The sequence below is a fragment of the Alosa alosa genome, chromosome 11, assembly GCF_017589495.1.
Source record: "Alosa alosa isolate M-15738 ecotype Scorff River chromosome 11, AALO_Geno_1.1, whole genome shotgun sequence".
NCBI lineage: Eukaryota > Metazoa > Chordata > Actinopteri > Clupeiformes > Clupeidae > Alosa > Alosa alosa.
In genome coordinates, this window is record NC_063199.1 from 126721 (window position 1) to 152402 (window position 25682).

The 25682-nt window shown below is 38.6% G+C and overlaps 1 protein-coding gene across 5 annotated transcripts in view; it reads left to right on the forward strand.

Annotated features, from left to right (window-relative positions):
* Nucleotides 1–25682, forward strand: part of cep41 (centrosomal protein 41) — an 84691-nt gene that overhangs the window by 56918 nt on the left and 2091 nt on the right. For all 5 annotated transcript variants that reach the window (XM_048256829.1, XM_048256825.1, XM_048256828.1 and 2 more), the window contains exons 8-11: nt 9467–9636; nt 9784–9851; nt 21845–21959; nt 22072–22278. In XM_048256829.1, the coding sequence (XP_048112786.1) occupies nt 9467–9636; nt 9784–9851; nt 21845–21959; nt 22072–22278 (560 nt within the window). The remainder of the gene's footprint in view (nt 1–9466; nt 9637–9783; nt 9852–21844; nt 21960–22071; nt 22279–25682) is intronic.

Consider the following 25682-nt stretch of genomic DNA (forward strand, 5'->3'; position numbering starts at 1 on the left):
AATATTTCCTAATTTATGTCATCAACACATCCGTGATTCGTGAACATGTGTACGCTAGATTTCACATCTTAATGGACACCACACTGATTTCCCTCGAGTGGTAATATTTTTCTTTGAAATTATGAATGGTTTACCGAAATGGGAACTATGTTTTATAGATGAGTGGAGCAAAGTGTGCGTTGCGCAGCACAGGCGGCCTGTGAGAAACAGTTTCCAAGTTGACCTAACTTTCAACTCTGCACAGTATATCCCATTAACTGTATGACAGTAGGCTATTTACAATATTTTCTGTTAAGTAGAGTTTGTAAACACTTTATCATCAACTTAATGCCGCACAACATTCGTTTGAGCAGGGAGAGAATGAATGGGTGCAGCAACTACAGAAATTGTAGCCATACTTGCTGCTTTCTTGTACTATTTGCTGGTTAACAGCTCATAAAAGCTGATTTAAGCTAATTCACTAACTCAAGACTTTAAGGCCATCATGGATATAAAACGTTTTTTGAAAATAACGAAAGGATGGAGGGAACATAAAGCTTGGAGTTATTTGAGATGGGCTACAACAAGGTAGGCAAAATTCTGGTGCTTAAAACCTTAGCACAGCTGGAATAATGCTTAGGCTGATGTTAAAGCGCACGCGATGTTTAAAGCCATACATAACGGTAAATTGGAACAAAACTAAAGGTAACTTTGGCCTTTATAGGGCTGTATAAAGTTGTCCAAATTAATAGGTCATAATTAGGCGTTGTTGTTGTAAATATATTGCATGTAGATGTTGTAGGCTACTAATTTTTTAGGTCACCAATGCACGAACAAAACCGGGAAATGGACAAATATTATCACGGGGGTGTCTGTAGATTGGTGTGCAACACATTCATTCACGCAGGCCCTCAAAATAGCATCTGCATTTGCGCCACAGACTTTAGACCAGGGAGTTCCTGGTCTGTGGCGGAATTGTTTTCTGAAACTGCAAAATATCAACAGTGAGCGTTTGCCGAACACGCCCGTCTTTTCGAACTGAACCGCCCGGTGGGCTTAATCAATTCCCTAATTTACAGGCACGTACCTGTGGAGGGAAAATTCCAATATGCGCTGACTGCAAAATAGGAAAGACAAAAGCGCGAGTATACAAAGTCAATTGCGCTGGGACGCACGAGCCCTTAATCTTAAAACTCTGCTTTTGATGGTTGCCGCTTTTGGTTGAATCAGTGACACATGCACGTCAGGTCAAAACCAGGCCATTTTTCGTGGGTTTATCACTAGGTGGCAGTCTCGCCAGGTCTCGCTAGGTCACTTCCCGGAAACTTTACAGGCAACACTTCATATTTCATCAAAGACGCTACATCTCCATTTCTAGAAATAAAACAGGGATTTTGATGAAAACTAGCCACTGTTTAGCTTGGGATTTCTTAGGAGCAGAGGCATGTAGAAATAAACGGTTTGTACCCACTGAGAGCTTAGTGTCTCACCTTTCAAACAAGCCATAGTATGTGTCCATAGCTATAACATAGAATACGCTGTGGGTCTACAAATCGTCAACAATGATCAAGATTGCTGGCAATCTGGGCCAAAGCTTCCGAAAACAGTGCGGCATTCAATGAGTTAATAAGAGAAACTCCTTGCTAAAATCTTTCATTGCTATTTAGGAGTAGCCTACTCCTAGTGGTAAGATAAAAGGCTTTGTGAATATGGCCCCTGGTGTCTAACCCAATGCATAGCCCATTTACACAAAATAATGGTTGAATATTAGGCTACTGATGATCATTGTTATTTAAGAACATGCAGTGTGCGTAGGGCACCAAAAACATCTTGCTCATAAAAAATCATCATACCGCACATTGTGGCGGGTCTGTTATTTAACCTACTTACTGTAGGCTGCGCAAACCACAGGCCTTTATTTTGGGCAAGCCTGCATTCGAGGCAGGCCTTCTGTTGAAGAATTGTATATAAAGCCTGCGCTAACAGTAATCCTCCTGCCCCCGATACCACAGCTGTGGATAGTGGAATGTTCAAGTAATAACACAATCCAATGTGTGTCTCAATTGTCCCCCGCTGACCACCTCACACATTTCTCTAGATTTTGCAACGACCTTACATGACACAATGCCATAAAATGGCAGTTTTTAGGACACAGAATAATGTTTGTAATGATACCAGTTAGGCCTACGTTCAACAGTAACATAAGTGTAATGAGCTATTCATTGTCGAAGGTGCATGGTGAAGTGAAATTCTTACTTTGGAAAACAAACATTTGCCAATAGGGGATAGGCCTACTTGTTTATTTTTACGTAGCCTACAATGGCCAGTTCAGACAAAGCTGAAATTACTCATTTTGAAACATTTGTATGGTTATATTGCTTGACTTAATTCCCAGAGAGTAGGCTACCGCGCCCCACAGTGATGGGCCTAGCAGTCTTATGAAGCGGATCTGCATGAAGCAAAGGAGAGAGGTGAGAAAGTCTTTATAGAATTGGGTGAAAAGAGGCTACAAACTGATGAGGTAGGACTCTATGAACCAATTAAGAAAATGAAACTCAAGACCTTCAAAGACACTGCAATCTCAACTGTGACAAAAGCAAGATGCAGAGAGAACTCTAAAAGCAGACTGATTTATTTGGCAGATTAATTGTAGTTGGAACCTCAAGAAAGATTGACATACTTGAGATGCTTGCACATAGTTTGGGGCCCTTGCCAGCCTCACTAGCTAATTATGATGGTTCCCTCATGAAAACAAACAAAGCAAAGCTGATGCACTTTTTAGAAACAGCAGTCAACCCATCGGCGATAGTGGAGAACATTCCTGAGGGATCAACTTGGGTGTGGGATGCTATGGCACTCGTGCAAACCATGAAACCCCAAGCAACATTTGGGATGTTTGCAGACAAAGCTCTGAGGTTCATTGTCAGTGTGGCTAAAGCGAGCAAGTCCAAAGTGGTACATTTTGTACCAGACACCTACAAACCCATTAGCATCAAAAATGCAGAAAGAGATTGAAGGACTCTGAAGGGCTCTCAAGTCACCAAAATATATTTAGGCGGGTCAATATAGGGTTCAACGTCAAAAAAATTGATACAAAAGGTTTTTTTTATGGATTCTGGTACTGTTGGACATGCTAAATAACATATTAAAAATCTAGTAAAATCTAACCTTGGGAAAGGGGTCATTTTCAAAATGGCTGCCAAAATGGTTGTCAACAGGTTAGAATGGCTATATCTCAATTACTATTCAGCCTACAGGGGTGAAATTGATTTCAAATGATGGTCAAATTAAACAAGAATAGGATTTTTAAATGTTAAAATTGAAAATGTTTCAATGCTCTACCTTTTTCAGCCATAAATTAAAATCAATGCGTTTTAATACAGAGCAAATGCAATACAGGATTATTAACCATCTCCATGGCATGGAGGAAGATAAGACATGTCTTAACTGGTGTTATACTGTACTGGACAATATAGGCTAAAATGTATCCCCTTTACACTAGATTAGCCTATACAGAATGAGGGCAATGCATTGTTCATGGCATGGAGGAAGATGGGACATGTCTTAACTGGTGTTATATCTCATCTGCAGTTATATGCTTTCAGAAAATATATATTTAGGAGGGTTCAACGTCAAAAAAAAATTGATACAAAAAGGTTTTTATGGATTCTGGTACTGTTGGACATGCTAAATAACATATTAAAAATCTAGTAAAATCTAACCTTGGGAAAGGGTCATTTCAAAATGGCTGCCAAAATGGTTGTCAACAGGTTAGAATGGCTATATCTCAGTACTATTCAGCCTACAGGGGTGAAATTGATTTCAAATGATGGTCAAATTAAACAAGAATAGGATTTTTAAATGTTAAAATTGAAAATGTTTCCAATGCTCTACCTTTTTTCAGCCATAAATTAAAAATCAATGCGTTTTAATACAGAGCAAATGCAATACAGGATTATTAACCATCTCCATGGCATGGAGGAAGATAAGACATGTCTTAACTGGTGTTATACTGTATCATCTAGAGGTTATATGCTTTTAGAAAATATATGGTTTGGGGTGTTTAATCTGTTTTGCCTGGACAATATAGGCTAAAATGTATCCCCTTTACACTAGATTCGCCTATACAGAATAGAGGGCAATGCATTGTTCATGGCATGGAGGAAGATGGGACATGTCTTAACTGGTGTTATATCTCATCTGCAGTTATATGCTTTCAGAAAATATATATTTTAGGGTGTTTAATTTGTTTTCCCTGGACTTAACATGCCAACATATATCCCCTTTACACTAGATTCGCCTATACAGAATAGAGGGCAATGTATTGTTCATGGTTGGTGTGGAGGAAGATGGAAATGTTATTTTGTTGATTAATGTTGTATTTCATGTACAGGGTATATGCTTTTACAATATGTAGAGTAGAGTTTGCGAGTAAGTGGCTGTTTTATGACTTTAATGAACCATGACCCATGTACTGTATAGGCATGCATTGTATATTTGTGTAGATCAATAATTGTTGGCATCTATCATTAGGGGGAGCTAATTAAACTGTATCTTAAACTATATGCATAAGTAGATCAGAAATAATTATTATATCATTATTCATCATCCTCTGACTCCTCTGAAAGGAACTTGTGTGGATTGTCACATTGTTCATTTTGACACGTTCCACAGGCAGCAGTGCAAGGTAATCCATATCTTCTACACCTAACACGGAGTGTCTTGCAGAAATGCACACAATTAAGAACAGTTGACTGTCTCTGTACTTGGATCTAACATGAAAGAGTATTTGATTGAGGTTGATTCCATTCCATTCGGTAATCAGTATCTGAAAGCTAAACTGAGGGAGCGGTACGGGAATGACATATGTTTCACAGAAGGGAAAGGTTTTGAAGGCATGGTGACACTGAGAGAGAAAACATCATGCATCCTCAGGTCCTACTATAAGAACTCTAAAAAAGGTGGAGATGAAGAGTCATCAGTGACCTCTTAATCTGATAAAACATGAAAAACACTTTCCTAGGCTGAATAATGCATCAGATATAGCCAAAATTAGCTTCCGGTGGCCATCTTGGACGCCATCTTGAAAATTCTAAGTCTTTGAAAATGATGATCTGATAATTTAGTGTGACATATGATTCAGTGACCGCTAAATCTGATTAAACACGAAAAACACTTGACTAGGCTGAAGAATGCTTCATAGCCAAACTTAGCTTCTGGTGTCCATCTTGGACGCCATCTTGAAAATTATAAGTCTTTGAAAATTATGAACTAATACTTTAGTGTGACATATATCAGTGACCTCTAAATCTGATTAAACAAGAAAAACACTTTCCTAGGCTGATTTAATGCTTCAGATATCCCAAATTAGCTTCTGGTGGCCATCCTGGACGCCATCTTGAAAATGACCCCTTTACTGGGGTCAGATTTTACTCGATTTTTAATTTGTTTTAAGTATATCTAAAGGTATCATAATCAGTTGAAAAACCTTTTGTATCAATTTTTTTGAGGTTAGGTGTTTTTTTTCCATATATTGACCCGCCTAATTCAGATGATCAAAAGATACCTAAGCAATGGGTAAAGTTCTTGGCTTGTGGTGAGAACAAAGAAAATCTCCTACATTTTTTCTTTGAGAGATGATTCAAATCTGCAAATGATATAATGGAGGACCTCACTTTGATTGTTGGACACAGAAGAGAGTGCCATGCTCTAGGAAAAATACCAAATACAAACAAACAAATCCATAAATAAAAGAGATTTAGAATGAAGTAAAACTGAAAATTCACAAGACGGTAAGGAGATAGATACAACAACACATACATGTACAATACAATTAATGCAGTGAGAAGACCCTGTAAATAGCAGCAGTAGAATGTAAAAAAATGTGAAGAAACAAGATAAAAGTAGATAGATACAGTAGATAGATAGATACTTTATTGATCCCCAGGGGAAATTCAAGAAGTGTGTTAACTAAAAGCTCTCGTATACAAGTATGTTTTCAGGTCTTTTTTTAAAGATGTTTACAGAATGTGCCTGTTTAATGTACTGTACAGAGGCAGGATGTCTCATAACTTTGGTGCATAATGGATAAAAATAGCTTCTCCACTTTGCTTGTGGAACACTTTGGGCACAATTAAAAGATTAGCATGGGAAAATCTAAGGTTCCTTTGTGGTTGATACAATATTAAAAGCTCAGAGATATATGAAGGTGCTATGCCATTTAGAGCTTTGTAAGTAATTAACAGAACCTTAAAATCAATTATATAGGAAACAGGGAGCCAGTGCAGTCCAGCTAACTCAGGGGTGATGTGCACCCTCTTTTTGGTCTTAGTTAAAAGTCTAGCAGCGGAGTTCTGTATAAATTTCAATTTCTTTATACGCTTTTTTGAGAAGCCAGTACTGCTAGTGATATGGATTCATTTCTCTGCATCTTGTTGTGTTAAAGAAGGCCGGAGGCGGAAATAAGCTCAGGTGGAAATAAGCTGTCTCTGTAACTTTGCTGATATGGGGCTTGAAGTTTAACTCTGTATCTAAGATGGTGTACCAGGTTTCCAAGATTACTAAGAAGCTTTTTACAATATGACACACCAGCTAATAAACTAACTAAACTAGTTTCAGCTATTATCTAAGCAAGAAGAACATCAGCGCATGTGGCGCTAGATCCGCTGTGGTAGATCGTTTGTTCTCGCCATAGGGCTTCAGCAGCTTCTTTAGTTGTAGGCTATAGATACCTGTGCATGTGTCATTGTTAAAATAAATCTACAAAACATAACTGGAGGACTTTTTAGATCAAAGGAACATGCTCAGCCAAGACTCCATATTTATGCTGTTTCTCAAAGTCAATGACGGATCCTTCAAAGCTGCTTTTTCAAGTACGTTACGTCATTGAATCTCGCCAAGCACTGTTCCTGTCAGGGTTGCATGGAACTGGAGCTGGAGCCAGAATCAGGACTGGGGCTGGAGCCGGAATAGGGGCTGGAGCTGGAGCGGGGACTGGAGTCATGGGAGCAGGGAGGTCAGGAATAGGAAGGGCCCAGAAGTCGCAGGGAGTTGCCAGAGGAGCAAGACGAGGAGCCGGCACTGGAGTGAGGCTAGGAGCCGGGACTGGAGCGAGGAGGCCCAGTCGTTTTCGTCGGAGGCCCAGTCGTCCTCGTCGGAGGCCCAGTCATCCTCCAAGGCACTGGGGAACCTTCTTATTGCGAGCCGGGTTCCCCAAAAGGCTGACTTCCCAAAACCATCAGAGAAATTAGAGGAATCTTTTAATGCGAAAGCACACCACAACCACGAAACAACATCAATGACCGACAGGGGACTGAGGGGAGACAGAGGGTTTAAATACACAGGGGTTAAACAAGGCACAAGTGGACAAGAAACAAGAGACAGGTGAACACAGGGCTGGAAATCATAATTAAACTAGCAGACTAATAATGAGGAACAGGTGAAGGGCGGAGACACAGGGAACTGAGACATGGCAAGACAAACAAAGGAGCACATGGCTGACAGGAACTAAAACACAGGGACAGGAAGTAAACACAGGAGCACAGGAGGTAAACAGAAGGTAAACAAAGGAGGGACAGGGAACACAGGATCGTTACAGTTGCTGTGTCAAGGGTGTTTTAAAATTCGATCAAGTACTCAGGGCCAGATGTACTAATGTCTTAGTATCATGTATGATCGCTAAACTTTCTTTTTCTTTTTAATGTCGCAGGTTGGCTTGTGGTTCAGCTGTGGGCACGCAATTGGCGTTGTAGAGGGGGCGGGACGGACAGTGATGAGCGCTATTTACGTAATGAAGTGACCGTTAGTAGTTAGTAGAATTAGAAGAGTTAGTAGAAAATTAGTAGTTTTTCGTCCCTGTAAATGCCCGGAAATCTCCCTAATTTTCGGCAGTTAACGATAATTTACAGCCTGTGAACGTCGCGTTTGTCTGTGCCACATATTGTCGGAAACAAACTCTGGCGTATAGCGGAGAGCTCGCGGAGTACTAATGGCTCTAATTAGCATATGAATGGCAGCGAAATCGCACCTGGCCAGGCCCAGTATTGGATGAAATCATTACTTTTAAACCAGAAAAATCACTGGTTGGCAGATCTGTCACTATTGGTCACCCTGGGTCATTATTAATGTATAAGTAAGTATAAGTATATATACTCTTTTGATCCAGTGAGGGAAATTTGGCTCTGCATTTATCCCAATCCGTGAATTAGTGAAACACACTCAGCACACAGTGAACACACAGTGAGGTGAAGCACACACTAATCCTGGCGCAGTGAGCTGCCTGCTACAACAGTGGCGCTCGGGAAGCAGTGAGGGGTTAGGTGCCTTGCTCAAGGGCACTTCAGCCATTCCTCATTGTAGGGTTACGGCTGATTGGCTACTGCAACACTGATTTTCCGATGGCTGATATCCCTGGCCCAGCCTGAAGTAACCGCTCGCTTGGGAATAGATGATCCAACGCTCACCATTCCTCCAAGCAAAGGGAAGTGCTCGTTTCAAGGTCCCCTCCTCTAGAAGGAATGAACGCTGACAATTGTGGATGCGTTGCTGATGAACCACATTCTTACATCCAGGTAAAGTGAAGTAACCAAACTGTAGCCTTTCTGTTTCAATTTACCGGTGCTGGTTGGACTTATGCTTATTGAAGTGTTCTCTCTGCAAATGGACACTGTGGCGTATGGACTGAGACTGTTTTGGACTGTGTAAACAGCCTACTACCTGGGAAAATATGTATTTTATACGTATTTATTGAACTGCATATTTTTATTGAATTAAAGTAGTGATGAAGACAATCTTTTATATACTCTGAAATTCTCATTGTGTTGGTGTGAAGGGGAAATCTGAAAGTCGGGTTACATTATTGGAGCTTGCAGGGAACAGACATGTCATAGCCTGATTAAAACTAATTGTTCAAATAAATAGTTTTGTGTGTCTTTTTTACATAACATTTGCCATTGCTAATGACATACACAGTAATTAATCTTGCATACTTTAATTAAATAAATCAATTCAAGCTAACATTTAAGAGTCTATAATTATGCTATACTGAGCCTGATCTATTTATAACAGAGTTTTTCTTAAAATAAAGTTAATACCTTTTAGAAAAATGTCACCTGGAGCAAGGCCCACGTCAATTTCCGACAATTCATGGCAGTTTTCCATGTTGCCTGCAAATTGCCGTGCGCAATCGTAAACCTGAAGTTCCACAACAATTTACAGTGCCGTTTACTGACAAAATCCCACTTTTCATGCAGTGTTCCTTAAAGGACAAATCCTGGCGAGTTTTCACATAGATGTCCATTTCTTGAGGTTACCGAGTACGGTCTGTACGAAAAAAAACGAAAACAATTGATTTTACCTAGCTCAAGTTGCTACAACCAGCAGCTAATTCAGCCAGACAGCTACAGCGCTACACTCTGGATGCATGTCCGTGAGCTCCCATGTACATGAGTAGAGTCTGATTGAAGAGTTTGATTTTCTTATTTCACAGTGTGATTAGTGGTGTTGGAGAACTGGATCTTTATAGAACTGAACCCAACACTGTTGATCTGATGCCTGGGTCCAGTCCCAATGTTGAAGAGAAGCCTTACCCTGATTGTCCATACCTATTATTAGATGTACGTGAACGAGACTTATATGACCAGTGTCATATCATCAGTGGTAAGATATTTTTAGTTTTCCATGAATACTTATTGTTGGTATATCTGGCTTATTTGTCTTGGTTGAATTGTATTTAGAAATATGAGTACTTTCATTGTCTGTATTGATTCAATTAGGATTTGTTCTTCTTTTCTTTTCCTTATACAGCATTAAGTTATCCCATTGCAACCCTTTCACGGACAATGAACCCTTTCACCAAGGAAGTGCTGAATTATGTATCCTTACAAAATTGTGTGTCCTATTTAGGGCCTGTGGCTGGTTGCACAAAGCACCTTAAGTTTTTTCCCTTAAGTATTACCCTTAAGGCTTAATTTCTCCTTATGTAAGGGATTTACTTAAGGGTGTTGCACAGAATACCTTAAAATGTTTCCTTAGTTAAGGAGAAACGTTAAGGGATTTACTGCATTGAAAGGGAATGTGTCAAAATGGCGAATCAATGAATTTTAATATTCCACCACATGAACAGGAAATGAGTCTTACATTTCCCCATGATATGGCTGAAACTTCACAAGTTATTACAGTGCATGCTAAGCAATGCACTGTATTGTAATCTGGTGGCTTCTTCTACTTCTTTTTATTACTACAGTGCATGCAAAGCAATGGCTTCTTCTACTTTTTTTGTTATTATTCTTCCAGGGTATAATTGCAGTGCATGCAAAAATAATTTTGACAGGTCCAAGTTTGCTGCTACAATGTTGTATAATATTGGGTAGCATTTGCTAACTAACGTAGGTCAAATCTGGCACATAGACAACAAGTCAAGCGATTTCCGACTAAAATAAATAACGTTATCAAGCCAGAAATACTTAAATGACGTTAAACACGTTGAATCAATGTCAAACTCTGATGTTGATCCGTCATCAGTTTGCTTTTGCACCCTCGATTACTTAATTACTCATTTGACCCCTCCGTTCAACTAGGAATACTGATACAAGGCGTCTTTGATAGCCTACTCATCCCTCCACGAAGTCATCGTCCTGACCGCCTGCCATGATGATTGCTTCTACGCCATGGCTCAAGATGTTGTGGAGTGGAATTGGCCCGCAGAGTAGGCTTGGTTCTCATCAGAGGCCAGGGAGCGCCGACAGGGTCAAAGATTGTAGTGGAATCAAGACCTCTGATATTAGTGTGCGCGGGTTACTTACAGAGACAATGGAGTCGAGGAACTCTTCATCTATCTTGATCTGGTAGAGGTTTGCTATTCTGGCTTCGATTTACACAACCTTCTTGCTGAACAGGAGGCAGGTGCACAGCTGAGGGGAGGCATTGTGTCGTGTCGACGACTGATGGGAGGCACTCGTTAGTGTCTAGCAGTTTTCTAGCAACAATGATGTTGTGGACACTCTAAAAGCAGTTCCTTGATAATTCGAGCAGAGGTACAAGCGTAAGTAATCAGAGAAATCACACTTTTACATTGTCACTAATCTCGGAAGGCGTTGTAAGGAGTTTGATGCCTTTTTCTCTTGGATCTCTTTTACTTATGAAAGGCAAGTCCACTGTTTTCATTTGTGTTTCACTTTTCCAATTTTCCAGAAGTCACTTGTGTTGATGGCTTTTATCTAAGGGCAGAGCCATGTAGGCCCTTGAAGGTGAGGATGAGGACTTTGAAGTCGATCCTCAGTGGGAATACAAATACAATCTTGTATTTGTTATTTATTTATTTATCTTGATTTTAGTATTATCTTATTTTGGCCTTTTTAGTTAACCTGACCCTAGCCAGATGAATTTCGTTCCGCTTAGCTCCGCCTAGCTTCACTCACATCCATCTGGGACCTCTGCCATTGAGAGTGATTTCTGCAACCGATTTTTATGGTACAGCCAATCAGGACCTTAAGGCGGAGTTTCATAGATGTGACATAGCGGAGAAGCGACTGTGAGACTGTTATTAGCGTCACGGGTTGGCTTCGATGTGAGTGGTTGAAGTAGCACGTCAATAGATGACGGACAAGTGGCTTATTCAATCATATGCAAGCATTTTTGATTAGGCCCAGCCTTCTGAAGCAACACTTCAATGGATCGGTTCCAGATGGATGAGTGGAGCTAGGCGGAGCGAAATTCATCTGGCTAGGGTGAGGTTACTTTTTAGTAGCCCCCATTTATGTATTTATTTGTCTATTTATTTATTTGTTTTTTTTTATATGTTTTATCTCTAGTTTTATGGGCATTATAACCTTTATTCCTAGCTTGTGTCTTATTGTCATCTTAACCCCCTTTATTCTATACCCCCCCCCCTTTTTTTATTTGTTTGTCAGTTTCCCTCTCTATTTGTGTAAGTTAGTCTTACCTATGAAGCACTTTGGGTCAACTGTTCTTGTTTTTAAATGTGCTATATAAATTAACTTTTTCCTATCTTAAGGCAGTGATAGATTTTTCAGCATGAGCTCCAGTTCAATTTAACATTCCGCACACGAGTGTGTCAATTAAAAAAATGTGGTGTGGTTAGAGTCTAACCCAGGGGTCGGCAACCTGTGGCTCCGGAGCCGCATGCGGCTCTTTGATCCCTCTGATGCGGCTCAGCTTTTGAAAATAATAATGAGTAGGCCTATTTAATTAAAATGTAGGCCTATTTTATTTTAGTTCGTAGGTATATCTGAGTAATTTATATAACTTCCCACCTCACTTGACTCCGTAACCGTAGCCTGCACAATATTGTTACATTCGCGATTCGTTGCCATGTCAATATCAAACAAAATCACCGATTTCCCTCCATTTCAGTCAACGAGAACACTTGTCTTTAATTGTTATTGTTGATGTGTGCGCTTGCCAGTGTTGGGATGTAATTCCACTACTTTAGTGGTAACGAGCATGTAACAAAGTTTTTTTGTAAATCAAGTAACGCAATTACAATTACTGAAATTTAAATGAGTTCGTTACTTGTTACTCTTGATCTTGAATGAACGACTGCAGACAAGATGACAGATGCACATTTGCTGCTTCTGATCTACTGTCTCCCGACCTTAGCTGTGTTTCCAGCGATTGTGTTTCATGTTTAGATTGCAGATGCATTCTTTACAGTTAATAGGAGCCTCCTCACATTCCTCCTTATTTCGGATTTATGCTAAAACACACAAGAGTGCATTAGGCTACAATTTAAATGGGCATCTTAAAAGCCTTTTCCCTTTCGTTTCCATCTCCTAAGCTCCACTACAGTAAAAGTGCATTGTTGTTTATCTCTGCTCTTGTTCGCCTATTGCGCAAAAGCCTCGTTATATCAATTTCTCATTCTTACAACATAGCCACGCCACAACACCAATAGGCCTACATACAGTAGCCTATATATAGCCTTGGCACAAACAAGCACACGTTTAACTCGTGAGGAAAATGCAGATTTCACTTCCCAGATAAAGAAACCTCCAAATAGCCTACCGTACAGCGACTTGAGTTATTTGCACTTGTTATTTGGTATGTTTACATCGGAATTAACATCCATGGTGTTATGGATTCATTTGTCTGCAGTTTTATTAAAAATGCTAACTAGCATGCTAACATACTAGCATGCTAACAATGTTAACCATGTTATTTAGCTAACTTAGCTAATCATTTTTAGCAGTTTTGCTAAAAATGTTAGCATGCTAACTATGCTAACCATGTTACTTAGCTAACTTAGCTAATCATTTTTAGCAGTTATGCTAACTAACATGCTAGCATGCTAACTATATTAATCATGTTACTTAGCTAATCATTTTTAGCAGTTTTGCTAAAAATGCTAACTAACATGCTAACTATGCTAACCATGTTACTTAGCTAATCATTTTTAGCAGTTTTGTTTAAAATGCTAACAATGTTAGCAACGCTAACTATGCTAACCATGCTAACTAGCTACAGTGGGTAGGAGTCATAGTTGATGACAAGTAACAGTTATAATGGCTGCTAAGTAGATGAGGTTTAATATAGTTGGAATGACTGAACAGTTAAATAGGTGGATAGCTTAAATGGTTAAATTATTTAGGTAGATAGTTGACGATAACTATGTTAACCATGTTACTTAGCTAATCATTTTTAGCAGTTTTGCTAAAAATGTTAACTAGCATGCTAACATGTTAGCATGCTAACTATGCTAACCACATTACTTAGTAGATGAGGTTTAATATAGTTGGAATGACTGAACAGTTAAATAGGTGGATAGCTTAAATGGTTAAATTATTTAGGTAGATAGTTGGCGATAACTATGTTAACCATGTTACTTAGCTAATCATTTTTAGCAGTTTTGCTAAAAATGTTAACTAGCATGCTAACATGTTAGCATGCTAACTATGCTAACCACATTACTTAGCTAACATAGCTAATCGTTTTTAGCAGTTTTGCTAAAAATGCTAACTAGCATGCTAACCACGTTACTTAGCTAATTGTTTTTAGCAGTTATGCTAACTATGCTAACTAACATGCTAGCATGCTAACTATGCTAACCATGTTACTTAGCTAACTTAGCTAACTAGCTACAGTGGGTAGGAGTCATAGTTGATGACAAGTAACAGTTACAATGGCTAAACAGTTAAAAAAGTTCAGTAGTTTAAAGGGTTGAATTGTTTAACCCTCTATACCCCGTAGCGGCCGTCGACGGCCGTTCTGTATTCTCCTGTAACGGCCGCGGCCGGCCGCAATTCTTAAAGAGACATCTGCTACAGTATAACCTTCATACATGAAATAATACAGCGTTAGTGGATAAATAAACACCAGACTTTTATTTTGACACACTTAAATGGCTAGGTCGCTATTGACATTTCTCCGGTATTTTTGAGTTTAGCCTGTTGACTGACCCGGCTGAGGACTTTACGGTGCCTCTGGAGTTTTGGCTTCTAACAAGCGTCCGCGTCTTTTCTCATTAGATGAGATGGTATTGATGTGCATCCACCATGTTTTGATGTAAGTGACGATCATATTGATGTAAGAAAATGACAAAATAAAAACATGAAAGTGTAATAAATTTAACGTTAGCATCCTCCCGTTTGTCATGACTGACTTAGCTGCCTCTCTGGCATAAAAAAAATTGTATGGCTGTCACTGTGAAAGTCAGTTTGAGTTTAGCTAGCACCAGCAAAATATAGGCATAATTCAATGATGGGTCATGGCCTAATTAACAATAAAGTTTATGATAAACCCATGCCAGGTTTATTTGCAGTTATATCTTAACACATAACATTAACATTACCCCTTTCTGGCATGTACAGTAAAGCTAACATTATCGTTATCCCACTTACAGATAGTTATTGCAAACTACTACTTATGTATGTCTCTCTAAATGAGTTTTTGTTGACTAATAACCAAAGCGGGAACCACCGTTGTGTTTTCTGCTTATGGATGTCAGGAAAATGTATTTGTATACAAGTAGGCCAATGTCTCGTCATCTTCATTGATTACAAAAAAGCCTGCTAATTTGCTACCTTCACTGATGTAACGTTAACGTTAGTCTGAGACTCGTAATGTTAGCACAGGATAGGTTGAAGGTTAGTGAACGAGTGCAACAGGTTCATTATCATCAACTGATCAAGTTTAGATAAATTATATAACATGATGTGCATATAAAACAAAACGTAAAATCCATGTCAGGATTAACAGTCCCTGTTGTTGGTGACATGCTTATCAAATGAGTCACGATTTCATACGCTTATGCTTCATGGCCTACGTTAGTTCATATCCTCATCATTTTTTTAGCTGTAAGGCTCACTGTCCAGCTAAATCCCAAATAAGTGCAAGATATGCCAGTCTATTTCAATGAAATCAGTACTCATATAGTATCGTGTTTCCCAGCTTCTAATACAGAAATATGTGAACCATATTTATAACTTTTTGTTAGTGAAAACTTTGAGACTGTAAGTGAGTAGGCCTATGGCTGTCTATGGGAAACATGAATATATAATTTTTAATGGATCATATATCATTTGAAAGAGCAATTTCTAATCTTTAAACTGAAAGAAACTTACAATTGACACTTTTCATTAGATTTTTAGTTATTCTTGGTTATTTAAAATGTTTCTCAAATTGCCCTTTTCTCTTAGAATTCCCAGGAATCTGAAGCATTGTTGTAGAATTCCACTGGGGTATAGAGGGTTAACAGTAAAATATTATAGTGAGGACTTTTATTTTGAAACAGTTTTTGGCAGAGGAAGCAGTTGAACAGGATGTGTAGTCTTAATAGGGCCAGTTTGTATGCTTAAAGCCTGAGACTGGCAGTTGGTCCAGGTGGCCCGAACACCTGCCATAGGATTCTAATTGCTTAACGGCCGTATTGTGATGTCATAATCATAATGTTAAGTCAATGGGGAAATTTTGATTAGTTTTTAATTAATAGTTTAAAAAGTATAAAAGTTACAAAGCTGAAAAATACATAGCACCCATGTCCCAAGTAAGACCTACGTAACATAGTTTGAATGAAGTTTCTACGTTAAACGGTTGAAGCTGCATTAAATGCGTTAGCGGAAGAATAAGAATAAGAACTAGAAAAGCATTTCCTGAAGGAAATACAGTGCATGAAAATGCAAAAATATGATGTAAAATATCATACAGAGTAAAAACAAACTATATTGGTTGCTAGGTAGTTGAGGTTTAATAAAGTTGGAATGACTGAACAGTTAAATAAGTGGATAGTTTAAATGGTTAAATTATTTAGGTAGATAGTTGACGATAACTGACACTTGGAATGGCTCTAATGTTTGCTAGCAGTTATGCTAACTATGTTAACAAAGATAATAATGTTAACCAAGTTACTATGCTAACTAGCATGCTAACAATGTTGAAATGCTAAGTATGCTAACCATGTGACTTAGCTAACTTAGCTAATCATTTTTAGTAGTTATGCTAACCATGCTAACTAGCATGCTAACTATGCTAACCATATTACTTAGCTAACTTAGTTAATCATTTTTAGCAGTTATGCTAACTATGCTAACTAATATGTTAACTATGTTAACATGCTAACTATGTTAACCATGTTACTTAGCTGACTTAGCTAATCATTTTAAGCAGTTTTGTTAAAATGCTAACTAGCATGCTAACATGCTAACTATGCTAACCATGTGACTTAGCTAACTTAGCTAATCATTTTTAGCAGTTTTGCTAAAAATGCTAACTTGCATGCTAACTATGCTAACCATGTTACTTAGCTAACTAGCTACAGTGGGTAGGAGTCATAGTTGTTGACAAGTAACAGTTACAATAGCTAAACAGTTAAAAAGTTCAGTAGTTTAAAGGGTTAAATTGTTTAACAGTAAAATATTATAGTGCGGACTTTTACTTTGAAACAGTTTTTGGCAGAGGAAGCAGTTGAACAGGATGTGTAGTCTTAATAGGGCCAGTTTGTATGCTTAAAGCCTGAGACTGGCAGTTGATGCAGGTGGCCCGAACACCTGCCATAGGATTCTAATTGCTTAACGGCTCTATTGTGATGTCATCAGCCCATGTTAAGTCTATGGGGAAATTTTGAGTAGTTTTTAATTAATAGTTTAAAAAGTATAAAAGTTACAAAGATGAAAAATACAAAGCCCCCATGTCCTGGATAGTTTAAATGGTAAGACCTAACTGACACTTAACATAGTTTGAATGAAGTTTATATCGTTAAGCGGTTGAAGCTGCATTAAATCGTTAGCGGAAGAATAAGAATAAGAATGCTAACTATGCTAACCATGTTACTTAGCTAACTAGCTACAGTGGGTAGGAGTCATAGTTGTTGACAAGTAACAGTTACAATAGCTAAACAGTTAAAAAAAGTTCAGTAGTTTAAAGGGTTAAATTGTTTAACAGTAAAATATTATAGTGCGGACTTTTACTTTGAAACAGTTTTTGGCAGAGGAAGCAGTTGAACAGGATGTGTAGTCTTAATAGGGCCAGTTTGTATGCTTAAAGCCTGAGACTGGCAGTTGATGCAGGTGGCCCGAACACCTGCCATAGGATTCTAATTGCTTAACGGCTCTATTGTGATGTCATCAGCCCATGTTAAGTCTATGGGGAAATTTTGAGTAGTTTTTAATTAATAGTTTAAAAAGTATAAAAGTTACAAAGATGAAAAATACAAAGCCCCCATGTCCTAAGTAAGACCTACGTAACATAGTTTGAATGAAGTTTATACGTTAAACGGTTGAAGCTGCATTAAATGCGTTAGCGGAAGAATAAGAATAAGAAGAAGCCTAGGAAGAACAGTACAGTGCATTTTCATGCACTGTAATAAGAAGAAGAAGAAGCCTAGGAAGAACAGTACAGTGCATTTTCATGCACTGTAATAAGACATTTTGGAAGAACGGTATAGTGCATTTTCATGCACTATAATAATAAAATGCCTTGGAATAACAGTACAGTGCATTTTCATGCACTGTAATAAGAAGAAGCCTAGGAAGAACAGTACAGTGCATTTTCATGCACTGTAATAAGACATTTTGGAAGAACAGTATAGTGCATTTTCATGCACTATAAAAAGCCTTGGAATAACAGTACAGTGCATTTTCATGCACTGTAATAATAAAATGCCTTGGAATAACAGTACAGTGCATTTTCATGCACTGTAATAATAAGAAGAAGCCAGGAGATTTCAAGATAGTGGATTCCATCCACTATAATAATAACTTATTGCTATATTGCAGAATTCAGTGTCAGTGCACCACCATGCATACTACTAGTACTAGCATTCTACTAATAGTAGTAGAAGGCAAGCAGTAGGCAGTGTACTGTACATATCTATCAAATCTATCAAACCACATAGATGGTGAGGGTGGCGCAAAACAAGGTCAGGGAGGCCTTCATGCATTGTAGAATGTTTTGGGGTCGGAAAAAGTTTGACAACTCATGCACGAGGCTATTGATTTGAAGGCCCGTTGAAACTTAGGTCTAAAAATTAGGTTTACTGGTGTGCAGGGTAGGAATTTCACGGCGGCCACGACGGCCATGGCCGTCGTAGCCCCTTGGGTTGGCCGTGAGGCCCCTTTGAAAATCAGAGGTTTACAGGCCGTGGTGGCCTTGGTGCCCCCTTCTTTCAATATTCTGCTTTGCGTCCTACTAATAGCGATTTTTATTTAGCCTGTGGCCTGTCAAAATTATCTTAGCATTCACAGCGTAAATTAATTTAGTCTTTTACGCCAATGGACAAAGTGACAGCTAAAAAAAGAAAGTCGTCCAAATTCACCCATTCTCAGTTGAACTACTCGCAAGTAGCCTATTCATCACACAGACATCACAAAGTATCACATGAAAGAGCTTTTCTCAGCTTTTTAAACGATGTTAGCCGATAATTGTGTTGAACGGTTCGCGAGAAAAGTAAATAATATAATTCAATTTAATCATACATTCTACTGAAGGTTTTGCGTCCCCTGATCTCCCTACCCATTCATCTCGGTGGAATACTTAACGAACCCTTCTTTTAACACATGACAAACCATATATCAGAATAAACAGCAGACCTTACCGAACACAAAGGTGTAAAGCAGTCCCCTGTACAGTTAGCCGTTCCAGAGTAATCCAGTTTTGAATTTGCAGTAAAGTTCGACATACATGGATGTCTCCAAATTTGGGCTTTAAGTTTTACAATGTGTTTAAATTGTTCCACATGATTTCATAACGGGCCAAATACAAAATAAATGTTACAAATATCACCTAGATATTGGTAAATCAGAGAACAGCTGACTAAGAGTTTGTGAAAGTAGCCTTAATGATCACAAAATGCTAAGCATGTATCTAGGCTATTTGAGTTTCTTAAAGCTGAGCTGTGCTTAAATTGTTCAATACATGATTTCATAACAGGCCAAATTTAAAATAAATGTTATGTATATAGCCTAGATATCTGTAAATATTAGATGATCAGATGATTTACAGTTCTATGTAATATGTCATGTTTCATGTTTTTGTAATGTTTTATACAGTGATGCAGGTCTACTGCAGTGAATAGGCTAAATACAACTTTGATCATTTTTATAGCCTACTACTGTATAGTTAACTTTGGCCTTGGTGCCCTGACATGTGGCCTTTGTGCCCCCACCAAATATGCCCAACTGAAGGCCAAGTGGCCTTGCCCCCAGAATGGTGAAATTCCAAGCCTGCTGGTGTGTGACTGTTCAGTACTGTTCATATTGACATTTTAAAAGCAGACTTAAAAGTAACTCAAAAGTTACTTTCTCTAGTAACTAATTACTTTTGATATACAGTAATTGGTAAGGTAATTCAATTACTTTTGAAAGAAGTAACTAGTAACTAACTAATTACTAATTTTCAGTAACTTGCCCAACACTGGCGCTTGCTGTAGGCTAGATAAGGAAAATGTCAAAAAGGAAACGTCAGCGACCACAGCTTGCAAGCGCGAACACAAGCAGGCTGAAATAGGAAAGTTTCCATCCAAAGACTGATTCTGAAAACGCGAAATGAACTGCCCGTTATATATCGCACACTGCAACGAGTTAGTATTGCTGTGTTAACCCTATTCCTGCATGTGAGAAATTGTTCTTACATATGAAAAATATAAAGACAAACCTGCGCTCACGTTTAAGGGCAATTCCGCGCAAAACTGTCACATCCATAACACCAACACAATGCCATGGTAGGCTATTTAGTTGGCGTTATGGATATATGACAGTTTTGCGTGGAGTTGCCCTTAAATGATGACGGCCTCAATTCTTGCATGAAACTTCACCTCACTGAATATGAGCCAGCCAGACTCCAAGGCCATCACCAAATCTAATCTCTGGTAGGCCTAATGTTCAATTTCGCCAATGACATGTCAATGAAAATTGAGTGTTGTGTTGTGAACTTTGATGTTACTTTGCATACCAAAGGACACTGGGAAAATAGGGGGTGGTGTTTAGCCTACATGGGAAGCCTAAGGCCTATACTTCTGTCATTCCACTTTACATTTCAAGTTACTTGCACATTACTTTTAAAACTAGTAGAAAATGTATTAAAAAATCCTCTGTTGAATGAAAGTAACTGTACATTAAATATCCAAACTTCTTCTTGTAACCGTCTTTATGTGGCTCTTCTGAGATTAAAAAATAAATAAATTTGGTAAAAGTGGCTTTCCAGGCAAAACAGGTTGCCGACCCCTGGTCTAACCGTTAGATGCATGATCCAAAAGTCGCTATCTAAGGCTACGTTTATAGGGTGACGATGAAAAGAGAAGACGCAGAAGTGGCGTCTCGTCTTCATTTTTTTATTCGCCGAGCATTCTCAGGGGGAAATCTTTGTTTATATGAAGACGCAAGAGTATGTGATATTCGATTGGATATGCATTCCAGACCGCTGGGTGGTGGTGTGATCATAGGGTGTGATAGAACCCCGGTACGTCACGCGCAGACATTCTAAATTGACAGTTTAGCCAGAGAGGTAATCAAGGATCTTTGGTTTAGCCGTTTTAGGACGGAGACGAACCCGGTCGGTCTTAAAACTGTACACTCTGGAAGGAGTCTTCAGATTTTTGCGTCTTCAAGCCCCGATGGCGGGGTCGCCGTGTAAACGAAAGGCACTTATGATAAAATATTTTGTCGTCTTCCTTCGTAATCGTTCTTGTATAAACGGCCCCTTAGACCCACTAAAAATCCTTACACCACTGACCAAAAAAAACCTGGTCTAAAGCAAAAAAATTGTTTTAATTTGCCTATGAGATCAAATAACAGGTAAGTGCAGATGCATGTAGGCTATACTCTGCTAGTCACACAGGTTTTAGTGAAGCAAGGTTTAGTGGAATCCTGGTGTTGCATACACGGTCTCGTGTGCATGCAGATTCCTTCAGATGCGCTTACTGTCAAAATATTGACGCGCTGTCTGATGTTGCGCTCCTTGCTCTTAAAGGGAATGACAGGTTTCACTGTCATTGGTTTAATGGATGTTATGCCCAAAACACACCCATGACTGATTAAGACAGCTAAGAACAACCCTTTTGAACAATGTGCCTGGCGAATTTATTACGGCGTTAAGACAGTGATTTGGACTGACCACACCCTAAACGTATTTAAACCATACGCTTCTGACCGTGCCTTTCAGATTGTTAAAATTTAGCCCCACATTATTTCTGAACCTAATTGTTTCATGTTTGTTTGTTTAAAAACCTGTGTGTATTTGTGATATGTAGCAAGATCTTTCTATTGGCTTCCAGGATGCTTTTATGTGCTACATCTTAAAATTGATCTGTGTGTTGTGGCAATGGACAGTAGACCTTTTGCCAGTGCGTGTGGGTTAACTTTGGACTTACACTTTTAAATGTAATGCTTTAACTTAACTTTAACAATGAAACATATAGAAAAATGTGATTGGAAAGATCATCATTGTCTATGATGAAGATGAAAGACTTGCAAGTCAGGCAGCCACTACAATGTGTGAACGGGGATTTGAGAACCTCTTCATGCTCTCTGGAGGTAAATTTCCATTCTTCATAATTAACATTTAATATACAATGATATACTTTCTATCTTTGTCATGTTGTGCACACAGTGATATCTAACTCAGACTTTTTTTTTTTTTTTTGAGGCTTGAAGGTTCTTACACAGACATTTCCTAATGGAATGACAACAGGCTCAGTTCCTGTATTGTGTCTGTCTGCGGGCATAGGACACACACGCTCCAATCTCCATCAAGGCTTATGTGAAACTGAGAAGAAATGGAGATTTACTGCTGAAGACCTGCACAACATTCAGAATTATTTAGAGCACTGTCTTGTCCCAGTCAACCCTAACAGTGAGTATTAGAGTTAATTGCTGCAATGAATTTAGATTAACCAGGGAGAAAGTGATATTAACCCTCGAATAGAGGGAGGGAGATTATTCCAGAGGAGGGGTGCGTGGTAGCAAAAAGCTCTGCCTCCTACTGTAGTTTTTTTTATTTTTTTGTCCAATATTCTGTGATCGTAGTCGTCTAGGTGGGTTGTATAGGACTAGGAGGTCTTTAATATATTCAGGTGTCCGGCCATTTATGGCTTTCTATGTTAGAAGTAATATTTTGAAGTCAATGTGACTTTTAACCATAGACTGTATATATAGAACTGGACAGTGTGCCGTCTGTTAAGAGTGATGCGAGCGTTAGTCCAGAGCCCCCTGGTGGCTGGCTGCAGTACAATGTGTAACTCCGCCCATCCCCATGTATTTCAATGGCCAAGTAGCCAACTTTCCGTGTCACTTTTCTCACCTAAAACTATTTTTGTATCAACAACTTTTTATTCGAAAAAATAGTTTTCAAGATGCTTCAATATACACAATTTTTCTTTTCTCGCTGAAATTATTTTTTTTAATGTTATATTAACAATCTAAAAAGGGCGTGTTTACACCTATGATTGACAGCTGGCTGGCTGCAGACACGACGCTTTGTCCATTATGTTTTACCGTCTAGGCTGCAGACACGACCACGCCATCGCTCACTTATTTTAACGACACCTGATTTCGACACATAATCTAACCTATATAAGTGTTGCTGTCATTATCATTAGGCTATATCTTATCACAGTCTGACTAAATACATATTGATAGTCATACATTGTGTAGTTGTTTGTAAGAGACATCGTTGTTAGTTGTTGCAGATTCTTTGTGAAAAAAGATATGTGCTGTTCTTTCGTAGATGCTAAGTATATTAGCTCATAGCATGCTACATCATGCTAGCATTAGCCAGTTGATAGGTAAAGTAAAAGGGCTCAGCTATATTGATCCGAAGTGACGTTAGCCATAGTCCCCATAATTTACAGTCCTACTTGTTTCAAATGGTTTAACGTAACCAGTGATTGCCGCCATCATCGTTGCAACTTCATTTGAATACACTTTGTCACTGGAGAAGGCGATGTTAAGTTTCATTAACGTTAACTCTTGCTTAGTTTTGCGAATGGCAATAAACGCCACCTAGCCTGCTAGGTCGACAACCTCGGTATGCCCATTTATGAATCAGCCCGACAAATAACTTTACTTGTGTTTTAGTGAACACATTATTGGACTATAGCTTAACGTGAGGTAGGATTCAAAGTTACAAATGGCCAATTTGCTTAGTATGCTTAGAACAGCGGTATCTGAAAATGCTGAGTTAAGGTATCGTTGTTACCTGCGATTGCACTGCTGGAGAAGCATTTTGCATTGGTATGATTTGATCAGGTATTCCCAGTGATGTGTAAATCCTCCCATAGACGTACCCCATTTCAAAATAATACGTCTAAATTGAAAACTGTGACAACTCATTTTTTTACTCAAAAAATGTAATGCTGCAGCCTTCATGTCAGCTGTAAAAATATGAGAACATGGACCTACTTCATCAGGATACTCTGTAAACATTTTACACATAATCAGGAAGCTACTTTGCTGTTCAGTGTGTGATGTGATTCTTTGTTTCAAGTGCATAAGAAAATACCACATTATGATGATGATGGTTATGGTTACCCTTAACAAATACAAAACAATATAATACTTAAAACAGGGATCAATCAATAGCCTAATGAAAAAAACAATGAGGGGGGGAAAGCAATAATAAATAATAATGCCCATTCAATCAATAATATCAAAAACATGGTAAGACTACATTAAAGAGAATATCAATAATAAAAAATGTAAAATTAATCAACAGCCTATAATGAAAATAAAACAGTACTACTGCATACAAACCATAATGTATAAGAAGTGCTTAAAAGACCAAAAACTATCACAAGAACGAAGAGCACTGGGCAACTCATTCCACCAACATGGAACCACTGAGGAAAAGAGTCTTGAATTTGACCTAGCGTTTAAGACTGAAGCTCATCAGAAGACCGCAGTGGGCGGTTGGGGATGTATATCTTGATCATTGAATTAAAATAACAAGGAGCAGATCCAGTCAGTGTCCTATAGGCCAAAGTGAGAGATTTAAATTTAATTCTGGCTACTGTAGGGAGCCAATGGAGAGTAACTAGGAGAGGAGTTACGATGTGTCCTCTTTGGCTGATTGAAGACCAGTCATGTTACAGCACTCTGAATGATATATCACACAAAAGAAAAAAAAAAAAAAAAAACATTCAATATTGATTTAGTATCAACAAATAATTATTATTTTAGTAACGTCTACATCTTTGTGTAGGCTACGGTTAAATACTAAGCAATGGCCTCTGACTTAAATACCAAGGCAGTTAAATGACCGTGGTATGGTATAGTCTATGTGATACACAGGACTACACAGTAAACCCATTTAAAAAGCATCATCATCTCAGTATACCCATTTAAAATAGGCAAGGATACGTATTTAATAACATTTGGGGTTGCTCACAGTATACCCACCACTACAACTAACTAACTAGACTACACCACTGGTTAAATGGCGCATTGCAATTTACAACTTGTGTGAGTTCAGGGGCATACAGAAAGTTGAAGTTTGGGTGACATCAATAAAGAAAATAGAAACAAAGGGATGTGTACAGACTCAAGTATGAATGATGTCACATTAACAGAAGGTTCAGAGCAGCGCAGACTTTTCTTGGTGCCATGCCAAGTTATTGAAAGTCATGTGTTTTCAGAGCGTAGTGGTGCTGTGCCATGTCCCATGTATAAGGGGCTTCATGTTGATCCATTGACGGTGGGTGATGATGTCAGGGAGATGGATGTCAGGGGACTTGGAGAAAGGGGAGGACATGCCACCTCAGACCACTCCAGCCAAACCACTTCACGTAGGCATTCCCTTGCTTGCAGACTAATGTAGATCATGGAGACCACCTTGCCGCCACCTCCAGTACATTCAGCCATCACCCATATCTTACCTGCAAAAGGAAAGTTACAATAAAGTTAGTCAGACAATTTTACAACATTACAAAGCATCTAATCAGGCACTCAACACCACTAGTAATACCAATTAATTAAATATGTGTGTGCAATAAACTTTACAGCCTACCTAATGTTAACTACACATTTAAATATGCGGTGTGAATGTTATTAACTTTTGCGTCAGCTTGAAAAATAACGTCATCAGTATGACTGATCATGGACGTTAGATGACAAACTAAGGTCTTTCTCAAATGTTCACCGATATCCCTGGGAAGTGACTGGTTCTTGGCGTAGTGTTTAATGCAGGCGTTTCATTTATCGATCATTCACTTATGCGGTCTACAACTACCGACCTACCGATCTATTTTTTTTACAGTCTAT